General features: G+C 39.2%; 1 protein-coding gene across 5 annotated transcripts in view; it reads left to right on the top strand.

The window, feature by feature from the left end:
• The first annotated feature begins 3,707 nt into the window (after positions 1-3,707).
• Positions 3,708-24,936, top strand: part of SKI (SKI proto-oncogene) — a 122,711-nt gene continuing 101,482 nt past the window's right edge. For 3 of the 5 annotated variants that reach the window (XR_003256593.1, XM_026085455.1, XM_026085451.1), the window contains exon 1: positions 3,762-4,784. Coding sequence is in view for 4 of the 5 variants with exons in the window: in XM_026085455.1 (XP_025941240.1) it covers positions 3,873-4,784 (912 nt within the window). In the remaining variant the exon portion in view is untranslated. The other 2 variants (XM_026085453.1, XM_026085454.1) reach the window with 2 other exon arrangements.

Below are 24,936 nucleotides of genomic sequence, written 5' to 3'. Positions count from 1 at the left end.
TCTAATGTTTTGCCCATCTCTAGCACTGTTCTAAGAATCTCAAAATTGGTTTCTGTCACTGCATGAATTTAGGTTCAGAAGCTGCCCCTCTGATTCACAATCTGAATATTGCAAATATAGAAACTGAGGCACAGAGAGACTAAACAGCTTGCCCAAGGCAACAGGAAGTCTGTGGGAGAATCAACTCCAGATGTCCTGAGTTTTCTGCCTTAACCACAAGCCCATCCTTCCTGTTTTTTGGTAGTCCCCTCTGCCTCAGGAATTCCATGTATGAATTCCAGCCATAAACAATCCATTGCATGCTCCAGTGATTTACTTGCATAAAAGACACATTTGGAAGGGAAAATGGCACCTCTCTTAAAATAAACTGAAATTATCACTGTTATTTCTAAAAGGTGAGGGAGAAGGAGTGCCAAAAACCATCTTCCAGAGCTAAGAGGCTTTACATTACTAACCAAAATTCCTTCAAAGCATTAATTTCACTCTTTAAAAGGATCAGGAACTCCATGCTTGATGTTGAGTACATCTGGACATTTATATCGTAGCGAGTTTAAAAATGGCTGAAACTGAATTATATCTGTCTAGGGAATTATTCTACTGCTCATTATAATTGTATCCGAGTACCTTCTATGAAAACCAGTTAAATTCCCATATCCCTAATGAGCTTCATCAAGTATCTAGTACTTCTCTTGTGTCATATTCAGAACTTTTCTAAGATGAGGGTGAACAGTGGGAAGGAATTTCTTTCTAATAAAGCACACCTTTTGGTCTGGAAATGATGGCATGGATGGAATGTCATGGCTGTGCTTCATATTATCAATAAGTGACATAAATAGTTTCAAAAGGATATTATTGAAAATGATTCTTAACTAAACCTTTTAGATGACCCTATTATTCAGTGCAGAATACTCCTAGCCTTGCTTTCTGTTAACATGGTATCCTCTTTAGCATCAGGAATCAGTAACTAGCACAATATGGTCTTGATAGTCAGTTCCCATCTTTAGACTTTGGTATGGTGGTAATACCTAAGACTTCCACTCATGGATCATTAAATCCATTGTGCTATGCACTGTATGAACACAAACCCAAAGGGTACTTCTTGCCAGCAGTAGCTTTCTTTAATAAAACAATTTGGTAAAGGTTCTCTAAGCATCTTCTCTCAGTACATGAAGATACAACTGATGACTTAATCAACATGTTTGGTTCTTCCCTTCTCTGAACTCCCTTTTAATACATGAAGGCTTGATACTTCTGTTGGATATGTGAGAGAGGGCTTCTCTGATGAGAAATGCTGATTCAGTTGCAAGATCAAGGCTCTTTCACAACTCTGTGACACCTCTTTCCCTTACTCTGAATGTGATTTCAGAATATAAAAATTCAAATGAAATATCAGATTGATTTTGACTAATTCTCATCCTTTTCTTGTTTTCTACTTTGTTCTTTTAAGTGGTGTTTGGAAATTCATCTATTTGCTCTACCTCTTTTTTTCTGTTTTCTCTGAATTTATACTATAATGGTAAACACTTTCAGAAGAGACTATCCTGATGCTCAATTTCTGCATCACTCAGCATAGAAAGATTCTGAACTATGAGTACCACTTTGACTGACAACAGCATTACAAATAATACTTTAACAACAATTGTATTTCCATTAAGCTATTCTCTGGCCTTTTTTACACACACAGTGAATTTGCAGAGATTCTGAGATCACAGAAATAACCTTTTAAACTTGTTTCTTATGTGTGTACTTAGAACTGGTTTAAAAAATGTTTAGAATTTCAGTTATGTAGCTCATGAAAAAAAGGGAAAGTCAACTTTTTTGTTTTGTAAATTAATTTTAATACAGACTAGAGAACATTTAATTCCTGCTCAGAATAATTAAATAATAATAAAATTTCGCAGAATTGAGGAGTGGTGATATGTGCATGCATGTTGATATTTTCATTTTAACTTCTCCAAACTGTACAAGGTTGAAAAAGGGGTCGGTAACAGAATGAGAGACTTTTAAGGAAAGTCTCAATTCTGAAAAAAAGAGTGGTGCAAATCGCTCAGTAGAGGGTGCTCTTCTCTCTGGGTCTGTACAGAGCACAGCCAAGCGCTGCGTCTCAGATGGGATGTAGAAAGAGGTCCTTATTAACCATGGTCCTTAAAGATTCCATATCACGCTTTGTTGAAATAGGGATATCGACTTGCTCAAATTTGTGACAAATGAATTTTTTCCATCCTGAAGTCGTGTTACCATTTCAGTGGGAGTTTTGGTAGTTCATTTTCTCTGATCCTATATTGCAGTAGTGCCATATATGCCTTCCTTGTGTTAAACATACATGGAGTTTGCATGTTTGCATCAGATGCATAGAGTGTTAGGAGTGTGACATTTATGTATTTTGCTCTTTATTCTATGAAGTGTTTTTTTGAAATATCGAGTGCATGTCTATGCAGTGTTGTGTGAATTTGGTGCATGACTTGTCATGTTTTGCATTTGAGGTTGTGCTATCAATGTATACTGTTTCATATCATAAGTTGTGTTTGTAAAGCTGGCGTGTGTATTGTGTTTGCATGTGTGTGATTTCTGCTAATACAAAGGAGTGTATGCTCAAAGTTACATTTACATGTTGTAAGCAGGTTTTGCAAGTATAGGTTTTATGTGGTGCACTTGCACTTGTGTGCGTGCGAGTGTGAAGCACACGCATTTTTGTTTGTTCCTTTTTTACTATTGTTCAGAAATAAAACTGTAAGAAGGAAAAAACCCTCGCCCTCCCGCTCCTCCTTCGCAGCGCGCTGGTCTGTGAACCCAGCACTTTACTCTCTCCCCAGCGCTGCCGCCCGGGGCCTTTCTGAGAGCCTGCCTTTGCAGAAGCTCTAAGAAGAGCGAGAGGGGGGAGGCGGCCGCTGTTCCTGGAAGAGCCCAGCCTGGGGAGTTGGTCACATTCTTGGCTGTGATTCAATGACTGAGGCAGACACCAACAAACAGAAAGGGGGGGGGGGAGAGGGGGAGGAGTGAGGGAGGCTGAGCCAGCCTGCATTAGCTCAGCTTTCAGGCACTCTCAGTCTCTGCTGGAAAGAGGAGCTGGGAGGATGAGCGTTCTGTTACCGCGGCTCCCCACAGCACGCTGAAAAGACCGAGAGAAAGGAAGAAAGGAAAACCGAGAGACGGAGAGTCCTCCCAGACCAAGCTAAGGGACCACGAGAGAGAAGGGAGCCTGCTTATCTGTCCGTCTGTAGTCCCCTCGCCGTTTTGGAAGTGCCAGGGATTTGGGCCTTTTAATTTTATTCTGCGTTGTTCTCCTCCACAGACGAAGCTTTCTTCCTCCTTCTGGTTTTTACTTTCCTCCCCCGCTCCTTCCTTTTGGTGGATATGGACAGAAGGGAGTTTACTGCAGAGAAGCAGCAGTCGCCAGAACATATTTGAGCCCCTGGTGCTCGGAGCGTGGCATAGACTTTTTGTATTTTTGTGGGTGGCGTGCGTGTGTGTGTGTCTGTGTGCGTGTGTGTGTGTGTCTGTGTGTGTCGGAGGTGTGGGAGGCGGGATTGGTTTGCCCGGGGGCTTGGTTGAGGGGGGTGAGTGCTCGGATGAAGACCTCTTTTGGCGTGACTCTTTGCTCCATCGGGGCATCTTTGGAGACTTGGAGGTTTTGAAAGTGTAACGAAGCAAGAGAAAAAGAAGGAGGAGAGAAATACATACAAAAGGGATTTATTTCCTTTTCATTAGTGGATTGTTAAACCTGAGTGGGAAGGAGAAAAAACGAGGGTGGGTTGTTTTTTTTTTCATAATTCTTTTTTCTTAAAAAAAAATAAATCTTTAAGTGGATTTTTTTACCAGGGTGGAAAATAATCGAGGGGTTTGTTGTTTGTTCTGGGAATAGAAACTAAAAAATGGAGACTGTAAGTAGAAGCAGCTTCCAGCCTCATCCAGGACTGCAGAAGACCTTGGAACAGTTTCATCTGAGCTCTATGAGCTCCCTGGGTGGCCCTGCTGCTTTCTCAGCACGATGGGCACAGGAGATGTACAAGAAGGACAATGGCAAAGACCCAGCAGAACCTGTATTGCATCTGCCTCCTATCCAGCCTCCTCCAGTAATGCCTGGTCCCTTCTTCATGCCCTCGGACAGATCCACAGAGAGGTGCGAGACCATCCTGGAAGGGGAAACCATCTCTTGCTTCGTGGTAGGCGGAGAAAAGCGCCTTTGCTTGCCTCAGATCCTGAACTCGGTGCTCAGGGACTTCTCCCTGCAGCAGATCAATTCGGTGTGTGATGAGCTACATATTTACTGCTCCAGATGCACCGCTGACCAGCTGGAGATCCTCAAAGTCATGGGCATCCTGCCCTTCTCTGCTCCCTCCTGCGGGCTCATTACCAAAACTGATGCTGAGAGGCTTTGTAATGCCCTGCTCTACGGTGGCACCTATCCTCCCCACTGCAAGAAGGAGTTTTCCAGCACGATTGAGCTGGAGCTCACAGAGAAGAGCTTCAAGGTGTATCATGAGTGCTTTGGGAAGTGTAAGGGGCTCTTGGTACCCGAGCTTTACAGTAACCCGAGCGCAGCCTGCATTCAGTGTTTGGACTGCAGGCTTATGTACCCACCTCACAAATTTGTGGTTCACTCTCACAAATCCCTGGAAAACAGGACTTGCCACTGGGGCTTTGACTCGGCAAACTGGAGGTCCTATATCCTCCTCAGCCAGGATTACACTGGGAAAGAGGAGAAAACTAGGCTGGGCCAGCTCTTAGATGAAATGAAAGAAAAATTTGACTATAACAACAAATACAAGAGAAAAGCCCCCAGGGTAAGTGATGTCTTTAATTCTTATTTTAATTGAGGGAGGGAGAAAGAGAAACGGGAATTTTCTAAAATTTAGGTGACATCCATTGATATAACCATGTGTTACCAAGTACTTTGCATTTTAACGTCACTTAGCAATCTAACCATGCTGTTAATTCTCACCACGTGTGTTTCAGTGTAGATGAGCAGTGTTTGAGATGGCACTTTTTTATGGTTGTGAATTCAGATTTTTTTCTGTTCTGAATACAGTAGTTGTAGTTTAATTAAATTACATATATATGTGTGTTTGTGTATCTTAATGTACATGGAACTTAATGTTTGAATCTCATCACATTGGCCCAGACTCTAACAGGAAGTATGTGACATTGGAAYTTAAGAGCTTGAATTAGGGGTCAAAACAAGGAAGACACAAGAGAAAAAGTAACAGATTGCTCCAAACACAAATATATACAACTTCCTTCTCAACTGCATACCTCCAGGGGTGGAGGCAAAGGTTACATTGACTAAATGTATGTGTTGTAATAAAATGTGGCTGCTAAGAAAAATCCTGACAATAATGCAGGTTACTGATATTCAGATTAAGTGCCTGGTACGTGAATAGAGAGGTCTGTGCTTTCTGAGTATCCCAGTGGAGTCTGAATCTCACCACCAGACTGGCTTTTCTGTATTGGATTATGTATACATTCAGTAAATGAATCTGTCTAGGGCCAGCTGCAGCAGCCCCTTTAAGGTATGCCATGCAGTGTTGAGTCTGCTTATCCAGACAGCACATTTATTTTAGGTGGGCCTTCCCCCTCCCCTTCCCCCCTTTCAGTCTGAGCTGCCTTTAGATCCCAGAATCACTTGTCTAGTATGTGGGTGGGAGGCCGCCTTGGCATCTAGCACCAGTCCTGATCAACGGGCAGCAATGAATGCCACAGGGCCTTGAGAACTTGCTTGCAGACACCAGGATGTCTGGCTAGCTGGCAGTAGTGCAATTGGCTGTGGGATGAGCAGTTCACTTCCCGCTCCTTTTCTCCCCCCCCTTCCCAAAGGGTAAAAGCAAACAAGAAAAGTCGAATTAACTCTTGCCTACTGAGTTTTACACTGCTGATTTGTTGTATGGATTTTTGCCTCATCTATTGGAGATTTGGGGAACTTTTCATGGGTTTTAAGTGTCTGGAGTGGAAGGGCAATGACACTAGCCCCAAGGAGAAGCAACATTCAAAGCCCATTGAGAATGTTCAATAAGATTCTTGATTAACTTCCCAAATATCTGTTTAAACATGCAAAAGCACACTCAGACTCATATATGACTTTCCCTTAAAAAAACCCCCAAAGCTAATTACATGCCTTCCACACACAATGCAATAGTTAGTACAGTTAGCCTAAAAGGCCTAATTAATAGATTTGATTGGCTCCCCCCCCCTTTTTTTTTATATCAGTAAATGGAGTCTCACTCTCTCAAGTTTCTGTTCCTCTCCAGGTCTTCTGTTTAGCCCCCGTTCCTGTCATCCCTGCCCATACCCCTCCTTTTCCTCCAGCTTGAGTGTCAGAACCACTGTGACAAGGCTGGGCTATAATGAGCCACATTATCTCCATGGTTGGAGGTGGATGTGTTTTTAATGGCTTGTCTATTCTCTGTCAGTCATGTGCCAAGAGGGAATGTTGGGATAGACATATGAATGCCTGTGAGAGGAGAGTACAGTTCTGAAAGTGGAGATATTTTTGAGATTGGGAAATGAATTTTATATGGCATGCTTTGTTTGGGAAGCAGAATTAAGAAATTCCGCTTTCTTGCTCCCTGAACAGTAATGTGTCTCCAACTTGGTCATTTCCACAGTTTAAAATTAAAATGAATGTTATTAGAGGTGTACATTCCTTTTCTTACAAGGCTTTTATGGCACCGTACTCTGTACAATTTATCCAGTACACCAGATGAGATTGCACATGGAGAACAAGATAGGGACTATAACTGCTTAAAAAAGACCACTAAATTTTGGTATTGCTTGTCTTTTTTTGGTGCCTGTTTAATAGGTCCTAGCTCAGAACACGGCAAGCACTTTTCTTCCACCCTCCAAAATCTGCATCCATCACAACACTTCTTGCAGAGGGATTTCGAGATACCTTTAGTGGACACCAAAAATTTATATAAGAAAATAATAACCATTTATTTTTCAGGAAACTTAGCAAAAATCTGTCATAAGAAAATGTTAGAAATCTCCTGCATAGGTTCTTTTGAGAGGTGGCAAGGAGTTTGATGGTGGAAGACCAGGATGGTAAGCATGTGTGTTTTGATGACAGGGTAGAGAAAGTGGAACGCTTTATCATACGTCCTGTGCAGAGCTGCGCTTAAGTTTCAAGGCTTTTGAGCTGTCTTCAGGGCTCTTCTGTAAACGTGGTGCAGTCCTGAGGAGACTCTGTAAGCAACTCATTTACCTGGCATTGCTGGCCGAGTTTTGAACACTGCCATTTTCTGTAGCCTTCTTCTGTTGGGCTTAACCAATAGATATCATATGCTAAGGTCATTTGTGTTGTAGTAGTGTTTGCAGATAATTATGGAGAGATTTAATCTGGCTCTAGGGTTGGTAGACTGTGGCCAGGGGCAAATAACATTGGAGTAAAGTTTAGATTGCCTAGTGAGGAAATGAAAGGATGATCCCGCGTCTGCTTCTGTGCGTTTGTGTTAATCATTGTCAGTCTGTGTGGTTTTTGTGTGTCTGAGCTCTGCCTGTCTGTCTCTGTGGATGAAAGGGTGAAGCATATGTGTCTTTGTGGTGGTCTTCCTTTTTGATATGTATCTCTGCATTGCTTTGTTTTATCTTATGTAGAGGTGTTTGTGTGTGGTGTATGCGTTAATCTGCTGTGTCAGATATTCTGCCTTCTACTTTCAGAAGTATTTTTTTCATTTTTCCTGATTTATATATGTGTGCACATACAYGCACGCGCACACACACACACACCATTTTGTGTGGTGTGTTTTCCCTGCAGCTCTGTTAGTATATTGGTAGTAGTGGGATGTGTATGACTGTTATTGTGGCTGTATAAGAAGCAGTGAGTTTTCTGGCCTTTTTGTGGGTCTTCATGAGGTTTATGTGATGAGGTTTGTAGACTTCTCCTAGCAGAGCTCTGCCTTTTACAGGTTTGACTTCTGAATGGAGGAGGTGAGTTGGCAAACACCCCCATTGTAGATTCAGTTCACTGGCAAAACTGCCTTTTTTTATTTTTTATTTTTGCTTTGGGTGGTTTTAAAGCATTGCTACAAGGCATAGTTTTGCCTACAGAATTGCATTCCCACCATATATTCCTATGTGCATCAGGCACCCGTTGTGCATGTATACTGACATAGTCTCTCTGTCAGTGTGGTCGTTTGAACAAGGTGTGCATTGCCTGGTCTTGCCGCTCACAAAAGAAGCTTCCATCTAGATCTGTAGCTCCATGAAGTCAGCAGTGAGTCTTAACCAAAAGCTGGAGGGAGTTGTGACAGCTGGAACCCCACCAGATCGGGAGGTAGAGGAGCCATAGATCCCTCAGCCACTTCTGTTACCCTCTTAAATTGTTGGTTTTTATATCCTCCCTTTTTGTCCTTGGATGAATGACTGACCTCCCATAAGCTTCTTCATCTTCCTGCCACTTCCCAAAGCTCCCCCTTTTCTTGAGATATATGATAACTTCTCTATTTTCTTTTGGTTGTATCCCTGACTGGGTTTTCTACCTTCTCACATGCTTTTGCATTTTTTTCTGCTTTGTTTTCTATATGATCTTTTCAGAGTCTCCATTCACAAATACTGGTTTTACTTCGGTGGGTGTCCCCTTTCCCTACCTGTCTCTCACTTCATCTACCATTACTGGCATGGAGCACAGTTGAATTCTGGGGTATTTCTAGAGATTTAAAACGTGAATAACCTGACAGGGTGACAAAATGGGGTCCTCAAAATCCAGTATCAATGCCACAGCCTTTTTCTTGAGCTGAACAGCTGGCACATGTTGAGTCTTTGATTACTGGTATAGATACGGCCTTGGTGTGCCTCACACTCTCTTCCCGTTTCAGAGTGCTCTCTGCTTTCCAAAGATCAGTATGCCTCTGCTATTACTGAATTCATAAAGGAGGCCTTAAGGCTTTGTTGGTTGCTATTTGCAGTAAAGCAGGGTGGGTTCCATTCAGTCATTTCTGAACTCTTTCCTCCCTGCCTTTTTTTTTTTTTTTTTAATATTGAACTGAGCAAAGTCTGACAGTGCTTTCATATTTCCTACCTGTGTGTCAGACAGCTGTACTTCAAGCAAAACTATATGTAGTCAGATACTGAAAGAATAAGAGGGCCTTCTGTGCACACATGTGAGCACACCCACACGTGCTGCCACTGCAGTGTTCCCACGGTTCAAGTCCCAGCAGCACTTCTATGAAGTAGCTGGAAGCTAGAAAAGAAGCATTCTGGGTACTGACACACAAATGAGCACATCAGGCCTCCCACTTTATTTCACAATGCCTACCAACCCAGTGCTGCCACAACATGTAGCTTTCTCAGCTGAAGTAAGGTTTAGCCAGGTCAGCTGTGCACCCAAATCAAAGAACAAAAACAACTCAAAGTGAAATGGTGCAGTACTGACTGAGCTGTAAGATAGCTGTGGCCTTTTAGTTACTGTACAATGGTTGTTATGCTGCACCTGATAGCCATCTGAAATGTAGTAGAGCCAGAATGTTTATCTTTGTTTCTGTATCCCAGAGTCCTGCCTCCTGGCAGTAGTAACCTTCTTTATTTGTTAATAGWATATATCCTACAATAGCTATAGCAGAGCAATTCTGATTTTTCACACAGGCAGTAATGTTCAATCTACTGGCTGGATTTATTGTTCTCTGTATAAACCGGCTTGATAAGTACTCCTGGAAAATTTTGCCTAAGGACTGAAGTGTCAATTGTTATCCCATGGAGCAATGAAGTTATTCATTGCCTTATCTGACTTTTAAAAATTACATTAAAGATTCTTTAATAAAAATTTTGACATCACTAAAGCAAAAATCCCAAAGTCTTGAAGCAGTAATTTAAGCTCAGAATCATTTTACAGCTTAGAAACTGAGTTTCAAAAATGGTACCAAGCTTAAAGCAAAATTCTGTGCATCTGTGGAGATATCAGTGTTTAAGCAGATATCAGCATTTTTTCCCAAGAGTGCAAACAGTTTGTTGAGAACTAAGAGGCAGGTATGTGCCTGGGTGTGAGACAAAGAATATGCTGCAAATAATGATCTAATGATGTTGAGTCAACTTTGCCTCTCTGTTGCCCCAAAATAGTTCATAAAGTTCCTGAATTCAATCCTTTTGAATGTAGGGAGGGATTTATATGAAATCTCTTCTTTTGCAAATCAGTGCCTGAAATACTAAATATCTTCTGCTCCATTCAGTGTCTGTGCTCTCTGACTTGTCTCTCCATTTTTGTGGTTTAGGGCTTGGGCATATGTCCTTCCTAAAACAGTAGCATGCTTTGAAGATGCATGTAAACACAGCTTATTTTTTGTATGCGTCAGGAGCCTTATGCCTGGTCTGTCTTCCAGAATATGAACATGGTTATCACTAGCTTGGGCTGACTGACCAATGAAGGCATGTTGTCATTTACTGAGATCTGTGTTTAGAAGAGTGTTGTAAAAGCATCTGGAGGCGTCCGTAGGAGACTGCTCAGAGCATGTCTAGACAACACAGTGGGTTAAAATTCTGGCAGCCACCTGCACCTTATCTACCCCTTGCTTCTCAACATTGCTAGAACAGCGGGAACTTTTGGGCTGAATCTACATGGTTGAGCCCAAGCAAGATTTGAGTATCTAAAGGAATCCATTGCACATTCTAACTGAAAATTCATGTCATTTTTGCCTATTATCAAAGTTATGTTGCCAAAGTTAAGGGGTTTGCGTGGTATTGATTCCTGTAAGGAGTGGGCCTGCTTTCTGTACTGGTGATAATTAATGTTGGAACTCTTATTGCTGGCTTATCTAGCCAAACTGCTTTGCCATTGCACAAAGAATTGCATCTTAATGTGCACTTCTCAGACCCTGAAATCTTGTTAAATTCTCTCTCTCTTGCTCTTTTTTTTTTTTTTTTTTAATGCAAACTTTGAACTTGAGAGTGTAACTCTTATTTACAGGGAACTCTCATAGAAGAGTTGCATTCAGTCCAGTGGGGGGTTCTTGGAAAGAAGGTAAACATAGACATAGGTGACTTTGACTGACTTCTAAAGAGTCTATCAGTAGAATACTAGCAATTACTAGGCTAATCTGTTTTAACTGAATGGCCACAGAGCACCTAAATCAAATTGATTTCTGCATAAAGGAAGAATTACTTTTAAAATGTAGTAATTCAGCATGCTTTTGTTTTAACTTTGTGAATTATAATATGTTGGTTAATAATAAAACAAATTTTATTAGAGATCATCTAATTTCTTTGTATATGTTTTCTAAATCTGGGTAGTAAACATTAATAAATATACATCACTTTCTTTTTATGCCATTCCACTCCTCTAATCTAGTCAGTATTTGTCAGTCGGGGAGGGAGGGGGACAGGGATTAAGTTGATATGTTGTTGGGTTTTTTTCTTGGAAAATAATTGTGGAGAAGCAAGTTTGCTCTGATGTGCTCTATTCCCTTACCTTCCTTGTGGTGCCTTTCTCATATGCACCTTGTAGGTCTTCTACATTTCATTGTTATTACAGAGCTTCAAACTCAGATTACTACTAAAATCACCTGTTCAGGTATCTTCTGGGACATATGAGGTTAATTCGAAGATCTGGGGCTTTGGGGCTAGTTCTACAGTTTTCATGCAGGCAGTAAGCAGGCATGGTAATTGGAGACAGTTCACCCACAAACCACACTAAACTTGTAGATGTATCAGACTTCTTCCTGTGTGTTGACTGGCAGTACTTACAATCATAGAGTAGGGGGACAGATTCTGAACCAGAATATACCAATCTGAATACAGAGTAACTTCACTAAGTTTGTGGTGTTACCAGGCATCGACAGGGTGGTGCTAGAGCTGAGAGCAGGACTCACAGTTTTGTTACTGCAGTATTTCTGTTTTGTTTATTAGTTAGGTTTTGAGTTCAGAGGTGTTTGAGGGTGCTCTGATCCTGATGGATCTTACTGAATGGGGCAGTAGTTCCTGCAACTGTGAGCTGGCTTCAGACTGAAAGGATTGTGTCTGCTGGTAGCTATATGCAGGATTGGATTTTAAGGTTGTGGTAGATATCTAACTTTTGTTGTTGTTACTGTTATTTAGGACTTGTTTGTAATCTCTTTCTCTTTTTATTTTCTTTTTTACTGTCTAGGAAGTATCTTCAAAGCTGGGATATGGGTCAGCCTTTTTTTCTGATGCAAATGTAAGGACCGTAAAATTGACCTTAAAACTGAATCAAGTGCAGGTGCAATTGTTTGAGCATGCCTGTTCTGCCCATATTGAGCAAACCTGCTGGGTGATAAATATTGGCCTCTCTGCACTGAGCTAATTGTGTTGCTTTGACTTTTGATTGGATGATGTAACAAAAACCCTGATACAAATTCAAGCCTAGTCCTGCTAGTCTTCTGTGAATGAAGATCCTCTTGAAGCTAGTAGGAATTCCCATGTGTAGAGCTTTTATCATTGGCTCCATCTATAGTTGGCTGCTGTCACTTCTAATTGGGCTTCTTCAAACAGAGGATGCGTATTAAAACAACCTGATGAGCTGCACTATCATATTTTCTATTGAATAAGACAGGTCCTGCTGCCTTTACTTGTATTAACAATTCCGTAGAAAGTCAGGGGAAACATACATGAGAATAGAGATTCTGTGCTCAACTAGAAATTGCAGGATCATTCTGTACACTTGAGATAAACAGCAAAGGAGCTAATCAATAACCCAGTTTCTAGCCTTGTAGTTTATTAATTTTACATACAGTTACCTTTGACCATGCTTTGTAGAATATGTGATTATTTTGTGATTTATTTTATTTTAATTGAAACTGTTTCTGCTTTGGTGTGAGGATTAGTGGCACTGGAAGCACAAGAGTAATTGCTTAGGTTTTAACAGCTAAAAAACAACAGCAACATTAAAAAAAAAAAAGCTGGAGCCTGGTGCTTCTCTTACTTTTAGCTGGGAAGATTTCAGTGATATACTCAGAAGACATGTACCCCTGTGCTTTGTTCTTCATCCACTGTTCTGTCAATGGTATCATTTTATAGAATAAGGTCATTGACTTGGATTGCTTCTTGGTTTCTCAACCCTTTTCATCAGCCAGTTTGTGTAATGTCTGTCTGAAACGTTGAGTAAGGGCATTGAAATAGCAGACAGGATATCAAGTGTTAGGAAGTCTGGGTTAAGTATAACAGACTATTCTGGCTGGTGAAAGGGGAGTAGCCCCTTGAGCTCAGTTACAGATCAATCTCTGTGGAAACAGCAGTCTCTGGTTTTTGCACCCCTGTTGCAGCTTTTCCCTTCTGTTCCCCCTCCCCCCCATATAATTGTGTGTGGGTGCAGCTCTTTTCTAAGGAGGTGTCTTTCTTATTTCTCAGTGATACAGAATTGTCTATAATAATGTCTCTTTCTAAGGATTACATAAGTTTAAGATGATTTCTTCACTAGGAGAATTATGCAAGTTTAAACCAAAATGTATTTAGAAAGCATTGTGTATGTGTTTTCTGCCTTGCAGTGCAGAGGGTGATTTATTTGCATCCTTAATTGGACAACATCTGTTAGGGTTGGAAGAAAAAACATTTTGTATCTTTTCAGTGTCATAACCTAAATTTTTATGAGTCCCTCCCCCTCCCCCCAGAGTTATTACATTATCTGTGTTACAGGTTCTGATTCTTCATGCCCAAATAGAGTCAGCCAGGTGCTCAAGCTGGACCCTCTTCTGGGCAGGGATTTGCAGATCTTTGTAAAGCATATTTGAAAAAATGTGATATGTGCCAATGGTACTGTTAAAATCATAAATAATAACATCTATTTTGTTTCAGTCTTTGGATTTTTCTCCTTTTATGGGAAATTGTTGTCTTTATTACTGTTAAACAGAAGACAATGATGGTGAGGCTTCCCAATTCTGTCAGTGAAGAAAAAGGATCTAAAATATTTCTGTAATACTACTATTAGTAATCTTTGACAATTTGGTAGAACCTTTCGTGCTGGTTTTCAGCATGATTAAGCTGTTTTATGTCGCTTAACACAGGGGAAGAAAGCTACTGCACTTGCATGCATTTACCTAACTTGAAGAAGCCAAAGTAACCTCTTGGTTAAATGTGAGCTTTCATGTGAGGCTATTTATGTGACTGTATTCTGCAGTCCCAAATCTGGCATCTGATCTGTGCAACCCGTAGCAGCTTCAGTGGGGCGAGCCACATGGGCATAACGATCTGCCCGTGCAGATCAGATTGCAAAATTGGGACCGTGATAGTTGTTTTCTTTCTATTATTATGTAATACTGGAGTGCTGGGCATCTTGGGCTGCATGCATAAAGCATGCAGGTACTTTTTCAGGATCAACTAACTAAATTAATTCCGTTGAGCATTAAAATACGTAAGTTGTGCGGAGATCCTGCAGCTTACTGAAACAGATATTGTTGTAGTACCAATTAGAGACAGTGAATTACTTTTTTTTTTCTTGACACCTCTGTAAATATTTAATTTCTCTAGGTATTGTATTTTACTTGATAAGTATCTTTAAAAAACAAAACAAAAATCATCAGGACTATTCAGGTTTTATAACACCTGATTATTTAATTTATATTTATAACAGGAAGATAAGTTTTTATAGCTTCTATTTCATATAGATTAATAAACCAGAAAAGCAGAAAATTGACGGTATTAAGGCTACAATGTGCTCTGATTTCACTATCTTTCACTGATGTTATGGATTTCAGATTTAGACTCTTGTTATTGAGATAAGAATTTCTCATTAAATTGTATGTTAAGCATGCTTTTTTAAATCCCTTCTCTCCACAGTTGATAAACTTTTCTGAGTTGAAAGATAATGGAGTGTCATTAAAAAAATAAAATGTACCCCATTCTTGACTCCCCACTAGGAGTTTCAGTTTATTCAGTGGGTGTGAATTATCTCACCCATGCTGGTATGATTTAGAAATATTCCTTTGAAGTGAATGTATTTAGAGTGGTGCAGAGCTGCTATGAGACGTAAATCAGACTCAAAGAGTACAGACTGCAGCATTGGGTCCATTACTGATATTTCTTTGTTCCTATTCTACCACTCATAAGAAATATGCCATACAAAGAATTCCTGAGCTAATATGTCCAAAGATTTAGCTTTGTTTGGCTTTTTGCCTTTCTCTTTTTGACGCAACAGTGTACTTATTTGCAAAAACGGGGAAGACCAATAAGTTGAGGGCTGAATATGCATATGAGGAAATCTTTGGACCATATTCAGTAGTAGACAGTGATGTAAGTGGGTGTAAGTGGTAAAGTGGTGTAACTTGCACCATTATACTGTTCAGTAGATATGCAAAACTGTGTTCAAAGGACTTGGCACTCACAGCATAGCAAATGCTAAAACCCTAATTCCTAGAGTCATATTTATGTGAAAATCTATTTTCTCATGTAGTTACTGATCCTTCCTTAGCCCTATTGTTTGTAGAGCAAAGATTGCATGTATAATATTACTAAATTCTGAAGGGGGGAAAAATAATTGATTTTAAAAAATGATTTGAATACAAAGAAAAATGAATGATTGTGAGGAAKAAGGGGTAGAGTGAATTAGCAGTGCTGTAACTACTATTCACTTGTACTTACCATGTGACTTTCATTGTTGTTTGTAACATCATTTAACTTTTTTTTTTTTTAAAGTAAATTTGGTCTTTTTGCAGGTTTATTTCTGTTAATGGCTACCCTAGCCATGATGAGGCTTGAATTAATATCATCTGCACACCTGTTTAATATTAAAGATCAGGCATTCAGTGCTTTGTGGCTTTAGCTTGAAATTCAAGTTGCTTTGAGTCATCCCTTTAGTCTTTTGTTTGGGTGGAAAAAAGGAGTGGCAATAAACGGCCTGCAGCTAAGAAATGAAAGAGCTGAATTAGGTTTTAGAAATAAGTTAATCTTTTCATTTGGGACATTTGCATTTGTACAGATTTTTGTGCTTCTTTTATTATGAGTTTAGCAGTTCAGTGCTCAGGATGAAAAATGTTTCATAACTTTTCCCCAGTAATGTGATGCACATTCTACCCTGGAAGAGTAGGAAGGAGCTGGAATATGAGTTGCGGTTTCACATTTCGACCAGGTTGGCAGTAATACCAGCCTATGGATTATTGCCCCACCTATAGTTTCCATGCTGTGGTATACAACTGACTGAGGTTTGTTCAGACAACTGCTTCTAGTTCTGTGAACCAGATCAGAGGACTGATCTAACGCTTAAAAACAAAAAACAACCAATGAGACAAAAATGGCTAAGAAATAATTAGAGCATTCTCTGTTCTTATTTCAGTTTAKTTCGCAAAGCATCATTGGTTTCTAGTGTAGCTATAGAAGAAAATGTACTAACACAAACTGAGGGGATAGTGTGTGGTGAAGTTGGCAGGAATATCTCATCCTGGTATCATTGCTGAGTGCTTTGTATTCTGTAAATAACCATATCTTGTATTATATTTACTAAATTGCTTTAGTGTATAGAGTTATATTTATAAATTTATAGAGATGTGGATGAGATTTAACTTTTGCCATTGTATAAGAGATAATATTTTAAATGACCCTATAGTCTAGATCCTGAGGGTCCTTTATCAGTTTATCTTGCCTGGTATGCAGTAAGAATAATTCACTCAGCATCAGTGTGGTTGTGCTTTCAGGAAAACCATGCAAGGTCAGTGGACAAACAAGCTGCTTCAAAAAAGACCCCTGAAGTATAATCAGAATTGAACCTAATGCCTGCTTCAATTCAGGGAAGGTCATAATAGGCAACGTTTTTCTCTGTGGTTTGACTCCAGTGAAGTCAATGGACTCAGTCCAAGTTTATCACAATGTACCCTAGAGTGGAAATTGTTTGTCATAGCTTGTGAATGTAGCCATTTCTTTTCTCACTGATTATAATTTGAGGGTCAAATTCTGCTGTGAATTTGCAAGTGAAAATCTAGAGTGTTGAGTTTTGGAGTTTATTTTTTTCACAAGTCTAAGAGTAGAATTTAAATGTGGAAATATAATATTGCATGTAAATTCGAAATTTAAGTTTCTAAGAATTCATCGGATTCACCCTCAATATTGGACTATTTTATCAATGCAGTTTTCTGTTGTTATAACTTGATTGGTTTTCAATAGATTCACACTGGTCAAACGTCGTACATATCTTTTTTTCTAAAAGGGATGTTCATTCATGTTCTCCTTACTGAGCAGCTAGACCATTTCCACCGCAACTATTTTTGATGTCAGCTTCCCTCAGTCAAAATCATAATCTTCTGAGGCATCAAAATTAGTTGCTGTGGAAATGCTTTGGATGTCACAAAGCAAGCATTAGGTCTGAAGAAAAGAAATACAGAGACATGTGGATCCTGTTTGAAACAATTTTCTAAATGAAGAAAAGGTTGCTTGTTTTTATTTTAAAAACAGAAGCCTGGAGCACTTTTGTTTTGGGTTTCTTTTTTTTCGGTTTTCTACGAGCCATCAGTAGGTTGGATTCTGCTTTAGTTAGATCATTATGTTGCATAGTAACAATTGAGTTGCTCCAAATTCCCTCTGCAGAATCTACTTGGTAATCATATAGAAGACTCTCCAAACTGGCTTTCTGTGATTTTTGTTTTGGCAGCGGAGAACTGCAGTTGGATTCATAATTACCAGCTCAGTTGCTCTTCTTCCTGCTTTTTTGGACACACTGCTAACTTTCCTTTTTTTGTTTGTTTGTTTTTTTGTTTTTTTTTTCCCCCTTCAAACTCCTTCTGTAGGCTTTTTGCCCAAGTGCATCTTGGGATTTCCCTTTTGCTGAATGAGCTGCTTGTTTGACAGGGAGGAAATAAGGTCCCTTCTGGATTAGGAGAGGATGGGGGTGGAGGGAGGGGAAACGTCCTGTTTCATATGCAAAACACATTGAACTAAAAAAACACCACCCAAAACCTTATAACAAAACCATCCATGTCACGGGCTAGCAGAGCAGCTGCTGGCTTTGTTATGGAGAATATTAATGTTTCAAAGACTTATGGAAGCTTTTAAAAATGAGATAAAGGATGCAGCTTTTTTTTTTTTTTAATACAAGCTGAGGTTAAAAAAAAAAAATCCTTATGGGTATCTGTGAATGGCATGTGCTGTTAGATGTAATATCAACCTCCACAACACAGTCATGAGCTCAGTGAGATATGTCATTATGATGTATTGTCTTCCTTCTAAAACTTGAATTTGAAAAAATGGCCATGATTCTCCCATCACTGACTTCAGTATTAGCTGTGTGTAATTTGATTTCAGTGAAGTTTTCTTATACTTGGCCTAATAAGCAATTTCACAAAAGAAAATAATAGCTAAGGAGCTGTTCCAATCTTACCACGACATTGCTTAAGTTGGGAGCAGTGAAATCTGTGCAGACAACGGTGAGTCCAGTGTTTAATTTTTTTTTTCTATCAGTGATTGCTCATCAAGGATCAGATGTGAAGTTTCCATAATACTCAGAAAATGTGGAGGGCAAATATATTTTACTCAGTTGTCTGCCATCCTCATTCTCCTTCCTGGTCAGGTCATCAGGAGGTCAATTCAGAAAAGACAGTTTAAAAAAAAAAAAAAAAGCAGCTTCTCTATTTATATTTGTTCTGTTAAAGAGATCATGATAATTACTAGCGATTAATGCCCTTTAATGCCTGCCTCTCTGTATTAAATCTTTGTACAGTAGAGATATAACCCCTCAGTGCATTATGCAGGTTTAAGGCTGCAATTCAAGTTAGTTGATGTTAGTGTGGAAATGGTATCATCGTCATCTATGTTCTTGGCAACCAATAATATGACGCTGACCCTGTGGCCATTTTTGTTGTTGTTTGTAAGACTATACATATACCAAGATGTAATTTTTTTCCATTTCTGGAATACATGGGTGCTGCTTTTATGTTAATTTTTGTTTTCTTGAGTTATTGGTGTAAGAAGGCTCACTTGCAAAAATCAGACTACTAAAGGAAACAACTCATAAAACTGGCCATTTTTTTCAGGGTACTCTAYAGTTAGTAAGCTTGACGGTGCTCTTGCATTACCCTGGTTTTATAGTGGTRTGACTCAAGGTGTCAAAAATATTCTGATTTTTTTTTTTTAATCAGTGGCAGTACATAGAATCCTTTTGCCTTGAGATAGGTAAGCTAACTGTATGCTGTATTGTTTTTGTTTTTCTACTTTAGAAGGTTGGAACTGATAGAATTGATAATGTTAATACTTTTAAACTCCAAAAATGTCTCTGTTACAAAAATACAGCATTCAGAGATAGAAAAGAAATACTGTACAGCAGGCCTAGCAGATATCTGGTTTATAAGCTGAATTTACGTTCTTGCACAACACGTTCAGATTCTTTAGAATCCATCTTTTAAAAAGGAAAGTGTGTTAGCATGATTTCTGCAGTGATAAGCTTCCAAACGTGAGCACGTTTTAACTATTGCTGTAATGTCTGCTTGCATCTGTTAGCAGCCTGCAACAGTGAGTCTGATAATGTACTGTGGGAAGGTTATGTTCTTGACTCCAAATTCTTGTCCAGTTAAATAAAATCATAATTTGACGTCCCTGGTGCAGGGCTTTTGACAGACTAGCTGCATCCTTCACACTTTGCGTTATTTATAAGCAATGCGACTGGAAGATATTTGCATATTTTCCTTGATTCTAGTTGATCTTATGGTTGAAGTTCTTTTGAGAAAACTTTCAGACATGTAGCAGAAAAGAGCTTTCTTTAAATTCTCTGCAAGTTTAGTGGCAGAGCAGGGCAGGTATTGATATTTCTCCTTTCACAGTTCTTGAAACAAAGAATTTCAAATGAAGAAACTGATTCTCTTGGAAGTAAACCTGTTTTTGAGAGTAACTCAGAGCTGTATATAGGATCATGCAGTAGTGATCACTGTTTAAAAATAGGGGAACAGTTAGCATGAATATAAAACACTCTAGTTCTGAATCATACTGGAATCAGTTCTGATGTTCTAATGTTCTCAACAGTAAAAAAAGTTGAAAATCTCAGCTGAAAACTTCGATTTCATTCAGAAACTGTCACTGCTTTTTCTTATTGCCCTTAGTGTATTTTACTTACAGCTTTCTTCTTCACAGGGAGGGGCTGGTGTAATGCCCAAACCATTCCCGTTCCTCACTGAATGATATGCAAATGTAGTCAATTAAGCAGGGGGGTTTTAATTAGCAGTTTAAGTTCATGTGTGAAGTGCCTTGCCTTAATTACTTAACAGTTTTGTTGTAAATTTGCTAAGTTCTTTTTTTCCCCACGGAACTATCAAAACTGTGATTTTTTTTTTTTTTTTTTTGGGGGGGGGTAACGTTTTTAAATACTATGAGTAATGCCCAGTGTGTTTGACCTTAGTGCTGCTTTTGTGTGTGTGTCCCTTTATTTATAAAGCTCTTTTCCAAGCTGTGGAGACAAAGCAAAACGATGTTTATTTTCTCAGAGTAGAACATTACATTTAAAAGAGAAAATAATTTAAGGCTTTTTGTACTTAATTTGGAGTGAAAGGATATTTATTTATTGTAGTTGTGTAGCTAGATTACACCAACGTAGTAGCATTTGTGTTACTGCCAAATATAGTGGTGCACTGTAAATGGTTGTTTTTGTTTGCACAAGTTGTTTTCCTATGCTATTGTAGAAGGTCAGTATATTGGTATGTTAGTGTGGTTGCAGCGATGCAAGGAACCTAACATTAATGTGAAAATAATACTTATGTGCTGGTGCAAACTTTTGTCATGTTCTTTTTGTATCACATCATCTTATTTGGATGGAAGGGTGACTAAGCATGTGAGAGTAGCACCATTTAATTTTGTGCTACTCTGAAGGCCATCGCTGCCAGTCTGTTTTATGTATCAGGATGGCTGACTTGTGGCTTTGTCTTGAACAGTTTAAGGGCGGGGGGGGTGGCATCTTGAAACATTTAAGATGGGAGGGAAAGCGCTATAGAATGATGCGATATCACCCATCACTAGAATCCTCATATGATTCACATATGCCTCAAGACTGTAAAGACTCATTCTTGATCATTGTAGCTTCGTGTTTTATTGTCTGTTAGTATTATGTTGACTGTTGTTTTGTATTCTTGAACTAATAACCAAAGCTGTAGGACAGTTCTTTATAAAAGACTTTGTACAAAAGGCACAGGATGTCCTAAGATTGGGCAGTCACAAGAAAAAGACATTGCTGCATTGAAAAGGACCCCTCTGTAGTCTAGACTGTGATCATCTGATTTAAATCATCTAAATTATAGCTGGATTTGTTGGTTCTTTCCTTTCTTCCTTTCTCTCCTTAATTCCCCACTCCATCACCCCTGTGTGAGAAACTCTAGGAATGGAGGAACTAAGGGAAGAACATAGGAGATGGAAAACAAGATTGGTTTCTATAAATTCCTCCCTTAATAACCCCAAATAATATTTTAATGTGTCCCAGGACAGATACGAGTATGTGACCCTACTTTCCTCTGGTTCAGCACAACAGATGGTCCCAGCTCTCCCTTTCCTCCTGGCTTTGTCAGCTAAGACTCCTGGCACATTGTGAATTTCAGTACAAGTGGGTGTAGTTCTGCTGTTTTGATACYGATTTTCACCAACAAATAATATTTATCCCTATGATAGCAGACGCATTGAAGCCAGATCTGAACTGCAAAGCAAAGTTTGTCATCTGATGTCGTTCAGCCATATCAACTCTAGAAAAGAACCTTGCTAACCTTCACACACTTAGTTTGTATGTATTTCTCTCTCATTTCCCACACCCTCTCCTCAAACTGCCATATACCAGGTGCCAGTAAAGATGCACATCAACAGATAGGAATGAGAACTCATAAAAAGTCTGTAGGAAATTTAGCTGTGAAGCACCATGCTATAATGCAGCATTTAGTTTGGAAGATACTGTTTGGGTACAAAGAGGTTCCCCTGGCCTCCCAGCTGCATTATTTTAAATGTGGCACTTTAAATAAAAGTTCAGAGAAACAGCTGCCTCCTCAGTTTTTAAACACCTCTCTAGACACTAGTCAGGTGATAAGTGCAGGGGGTTAAGAGTTTGGATAGTCTGCTCACGTTACATGCTCACATTACATATGCAGATCTGCCATTATTAAGCAGAAATGAAGCTCCTCCTCAGAGCAACTGTAGTATGTAGGCAATGACCCTGTGGCATATTAAAAGATCCATTTGCATTATACTCCTTTCTGCAGTGCCTGCATGAGTTTGAAAAAGTCACAACAGGAGTATTCAGGAAGTCAGGGAAGGAGGGAGAGTGTTTGGAAGCAGGATGCTGAGCAGGGTTTGCCTAATGAACAAACATTCAGGAGTGTATATATAGTACAGGGTACTGTATGGCTTTACCAGCAGTTTCTTAGGATGATAGGTAGTATGGCTTTTATGGCAGAAGTGTTTTTATTGCTGTCTGACTCTCATGCTGTAGGACTGAGTCATTGTGAACTCTGCTACAGTGAAAAGCCTTTCTGTGATAAAATGGTCTGAAAGTCTCCATCTGTTTTAGTGCCTCATAGCATTATGCTAATCGTGATTCCTTTTACTACTTGGTATATAGTCAGTTATAGTTTTGGGTCTGTGCATGTCTATGTATTTACATGCAATAGAGGAGAAACTGGGGAGGAACAAGGAACATTTTCACTTACAGTTTAATACACTACAGATTTACCAGCATTTTCCAGTGATCATTTTAAAGGATTTCTTTAGAATATGACTTAAACTTTTTAACTTTCCATCAGTACAGTTAGAAATTATGCTAACTTATCTTCTGCAACACACAAACTGCCATTAACTTTACTGTACAGCTAATGGCATAGTAGTGGTATCCTCAGTTTAAAGCTTTTAAACTGTAAAAAAGTGTTTGGTACCAACTGAGTGTTTGAGACACATGGATAAAAAAACTGCTGCATTAGTTCTAGTGACTGGTTCTCATATCTGTGCATCTCACAGGGTATAGATTTTAAATAATTAAAAAAAAACAGATTAATGTCTACAGCAGCAGTATTGTTAGAATCACTTTAGTCAGCAGACATTCAGTCTGGGCAAAAGGCTGGGATGTACATGCTCATTATTCCTTTATGTACTTTGATTAAAAGATCCTGTTTAAAGATATACTGTAGCACCATGGGATGGGAAGTTTGCCAAGTCCTTTTATGAAACAGGAGAAATCTATATAAACTAGAACTCCTTATTTCATATATCTACATTTTGCAAATTGCTTTTGTGAAACAAAGCCATGTTAGAAAGAAAAAGAATTATGGTGCTTCTTACATTTAGGATGTCACTTCTTGCTGTCCCTATTAGTGGAAATAGGGAAGAATAATGTAATACAAAGTGGCTTCTCCCTTTCCACAGAGAGTTACAGTACATTTTAAACAATCCTGTCTAGGGCTTACTTCCTAACCACAGCATAAAGGGATCAAGAAAGCAAAAGTTAACAACAGACATACTGACTTGTTAGGCTTTCAAACTGAAGTATAGATGCTGTGGTTCAGAAATTTCATTTTACTTTTTAAAATCATACCAAGTCTAAGAGTGTAATAAAATATCACATCCAAATTAAATGTTGGATGTTTTCCTTCCTTTATTCTTTCTGTGCTTTTCCAGGCTAGGTTCTGGAGACACCTTCTTCATATTTGCTATTATTATTTATTTGATTAAGATCCTGCATTGGTGCTGGGATATTATTTAACAAATTTCTTTCCAGTTCAGCTGGGGCGACCCTTTTGTTGAACCTTCTTTTGGATTGTGTTCCCATGTGCTGCAAAGGCACTGACACATGACCTCGTCATGCATAGAAAACCCTAAATGTCTTGCCCCTTGCCAAGCCTATCACAAAACTACCCATCACTCCCTTTTCAGGATCCCAGATGGTAAATAACAGCAGGAGGTGAAAGGGGAGCTTTGTCTCCATTCTCACTCCTGTTTTAAGTATTCTGTGTCTGTTTCCCTATGCCTTTCCCACTCTGCTCATAAATTAGCAAGCCAGCTTTTCTGACAAGGAAAGACAAAATGTCCATAAAGCTGCAGTAACATCACCCACTCAGGATAACGTTTTTGAACAGTCTTAGTTTTCATTCTATCTGATTCTGATCTCTCTTTATTTGGGTAGAACTTCCCTCTGGACTGATTGCTACACTATTTAGGGAAATGCAGCTTTTACTGAATATCAGGCTGCATCTTATAATTTCTGTGGCACATTCAAAAAGAAAGTATCCATGCATTGAAGTTCACCTACACCCTGGGTGACTGGGTTCTGACTATCAAAAAAAAAAAATCTACAAAGAATTTTTTTTTTTTTTTGATTAAAGCCAAATTTGTAACACAAACCAGCAGTTCCTGCTAGATGGGATGCCCTGGGAGCAGCTGGCCTTATGAGCTTTTAAAGGGGTTTATCAGCAAGGCTGTGAAAGGAGCAGGAATATGGTCAAAAGGAGCAGGAATAAAGTCAGTGGATACAGTGATGCAGTTTCAATTGCTGTGCAACTCAGTGCTCATTTACAAAAGCTGTGCTTCACTCTTAAAATTCACCGAGCAGGATATTGTCTCTGCATACTCTTCCCATGGAGTTTCCCTCAGTGGCAACTGTTTCCTCTCATTTTGTGCAGAAAAGATGATTTGGACTTCAGTGCAGAGAGGGGAGGTTCTGTAGCGTGAACTGCTGTAGTGTTGCTTCTGAAATAGTCTTAACAGTATCTAGTTGTACTGGGGGGATAACAAAATTAAACTAGGTGTTTGTGATTCTTTTGGGGGTGGTAAGTGTGAAGGATGTGTAAAATTTATATGTTAATCACTTATCTCTCAAAACCAGGCATCAAATCCAGGTATACATACAAGAATAAGAACTTTTTTTTTTGCCAGTGCATGCTCGCTCGCGCGCACGCTCTCTCTCTCTGTGTGTGTGTGTGTGTGTGTGTATATATAATGGTTTTCATGTTGTGTGAATCTAGTGGCTCCTACTAAGAAATGTTCATTTATGCTAGCTGAGCATATGTCCCAGTTTGTTGTTGGCAGGTTGTTTTGCTTTCATTAATTAAGATATCGAATATTCTTTAT

This window comes from Apteryx rowi, unplaced genomic scaffold (assembly GCF_003343035.1).
Source record: "Apteryx rowi isolate R43461 unplaced genomic scaffold, aptRow1 scaffold_67, whole genome shotgun sequence".
NCBI lineage: Eukaryota > Metazoa > Chordata > Aves > Apterygiformes > Apterygidae > Apteryx > Apteryx rowi.
Note: the sequence above shows the minus strand (reverse complement) of the source record. Positions and strands in the feature narration are given on the sequence as shown.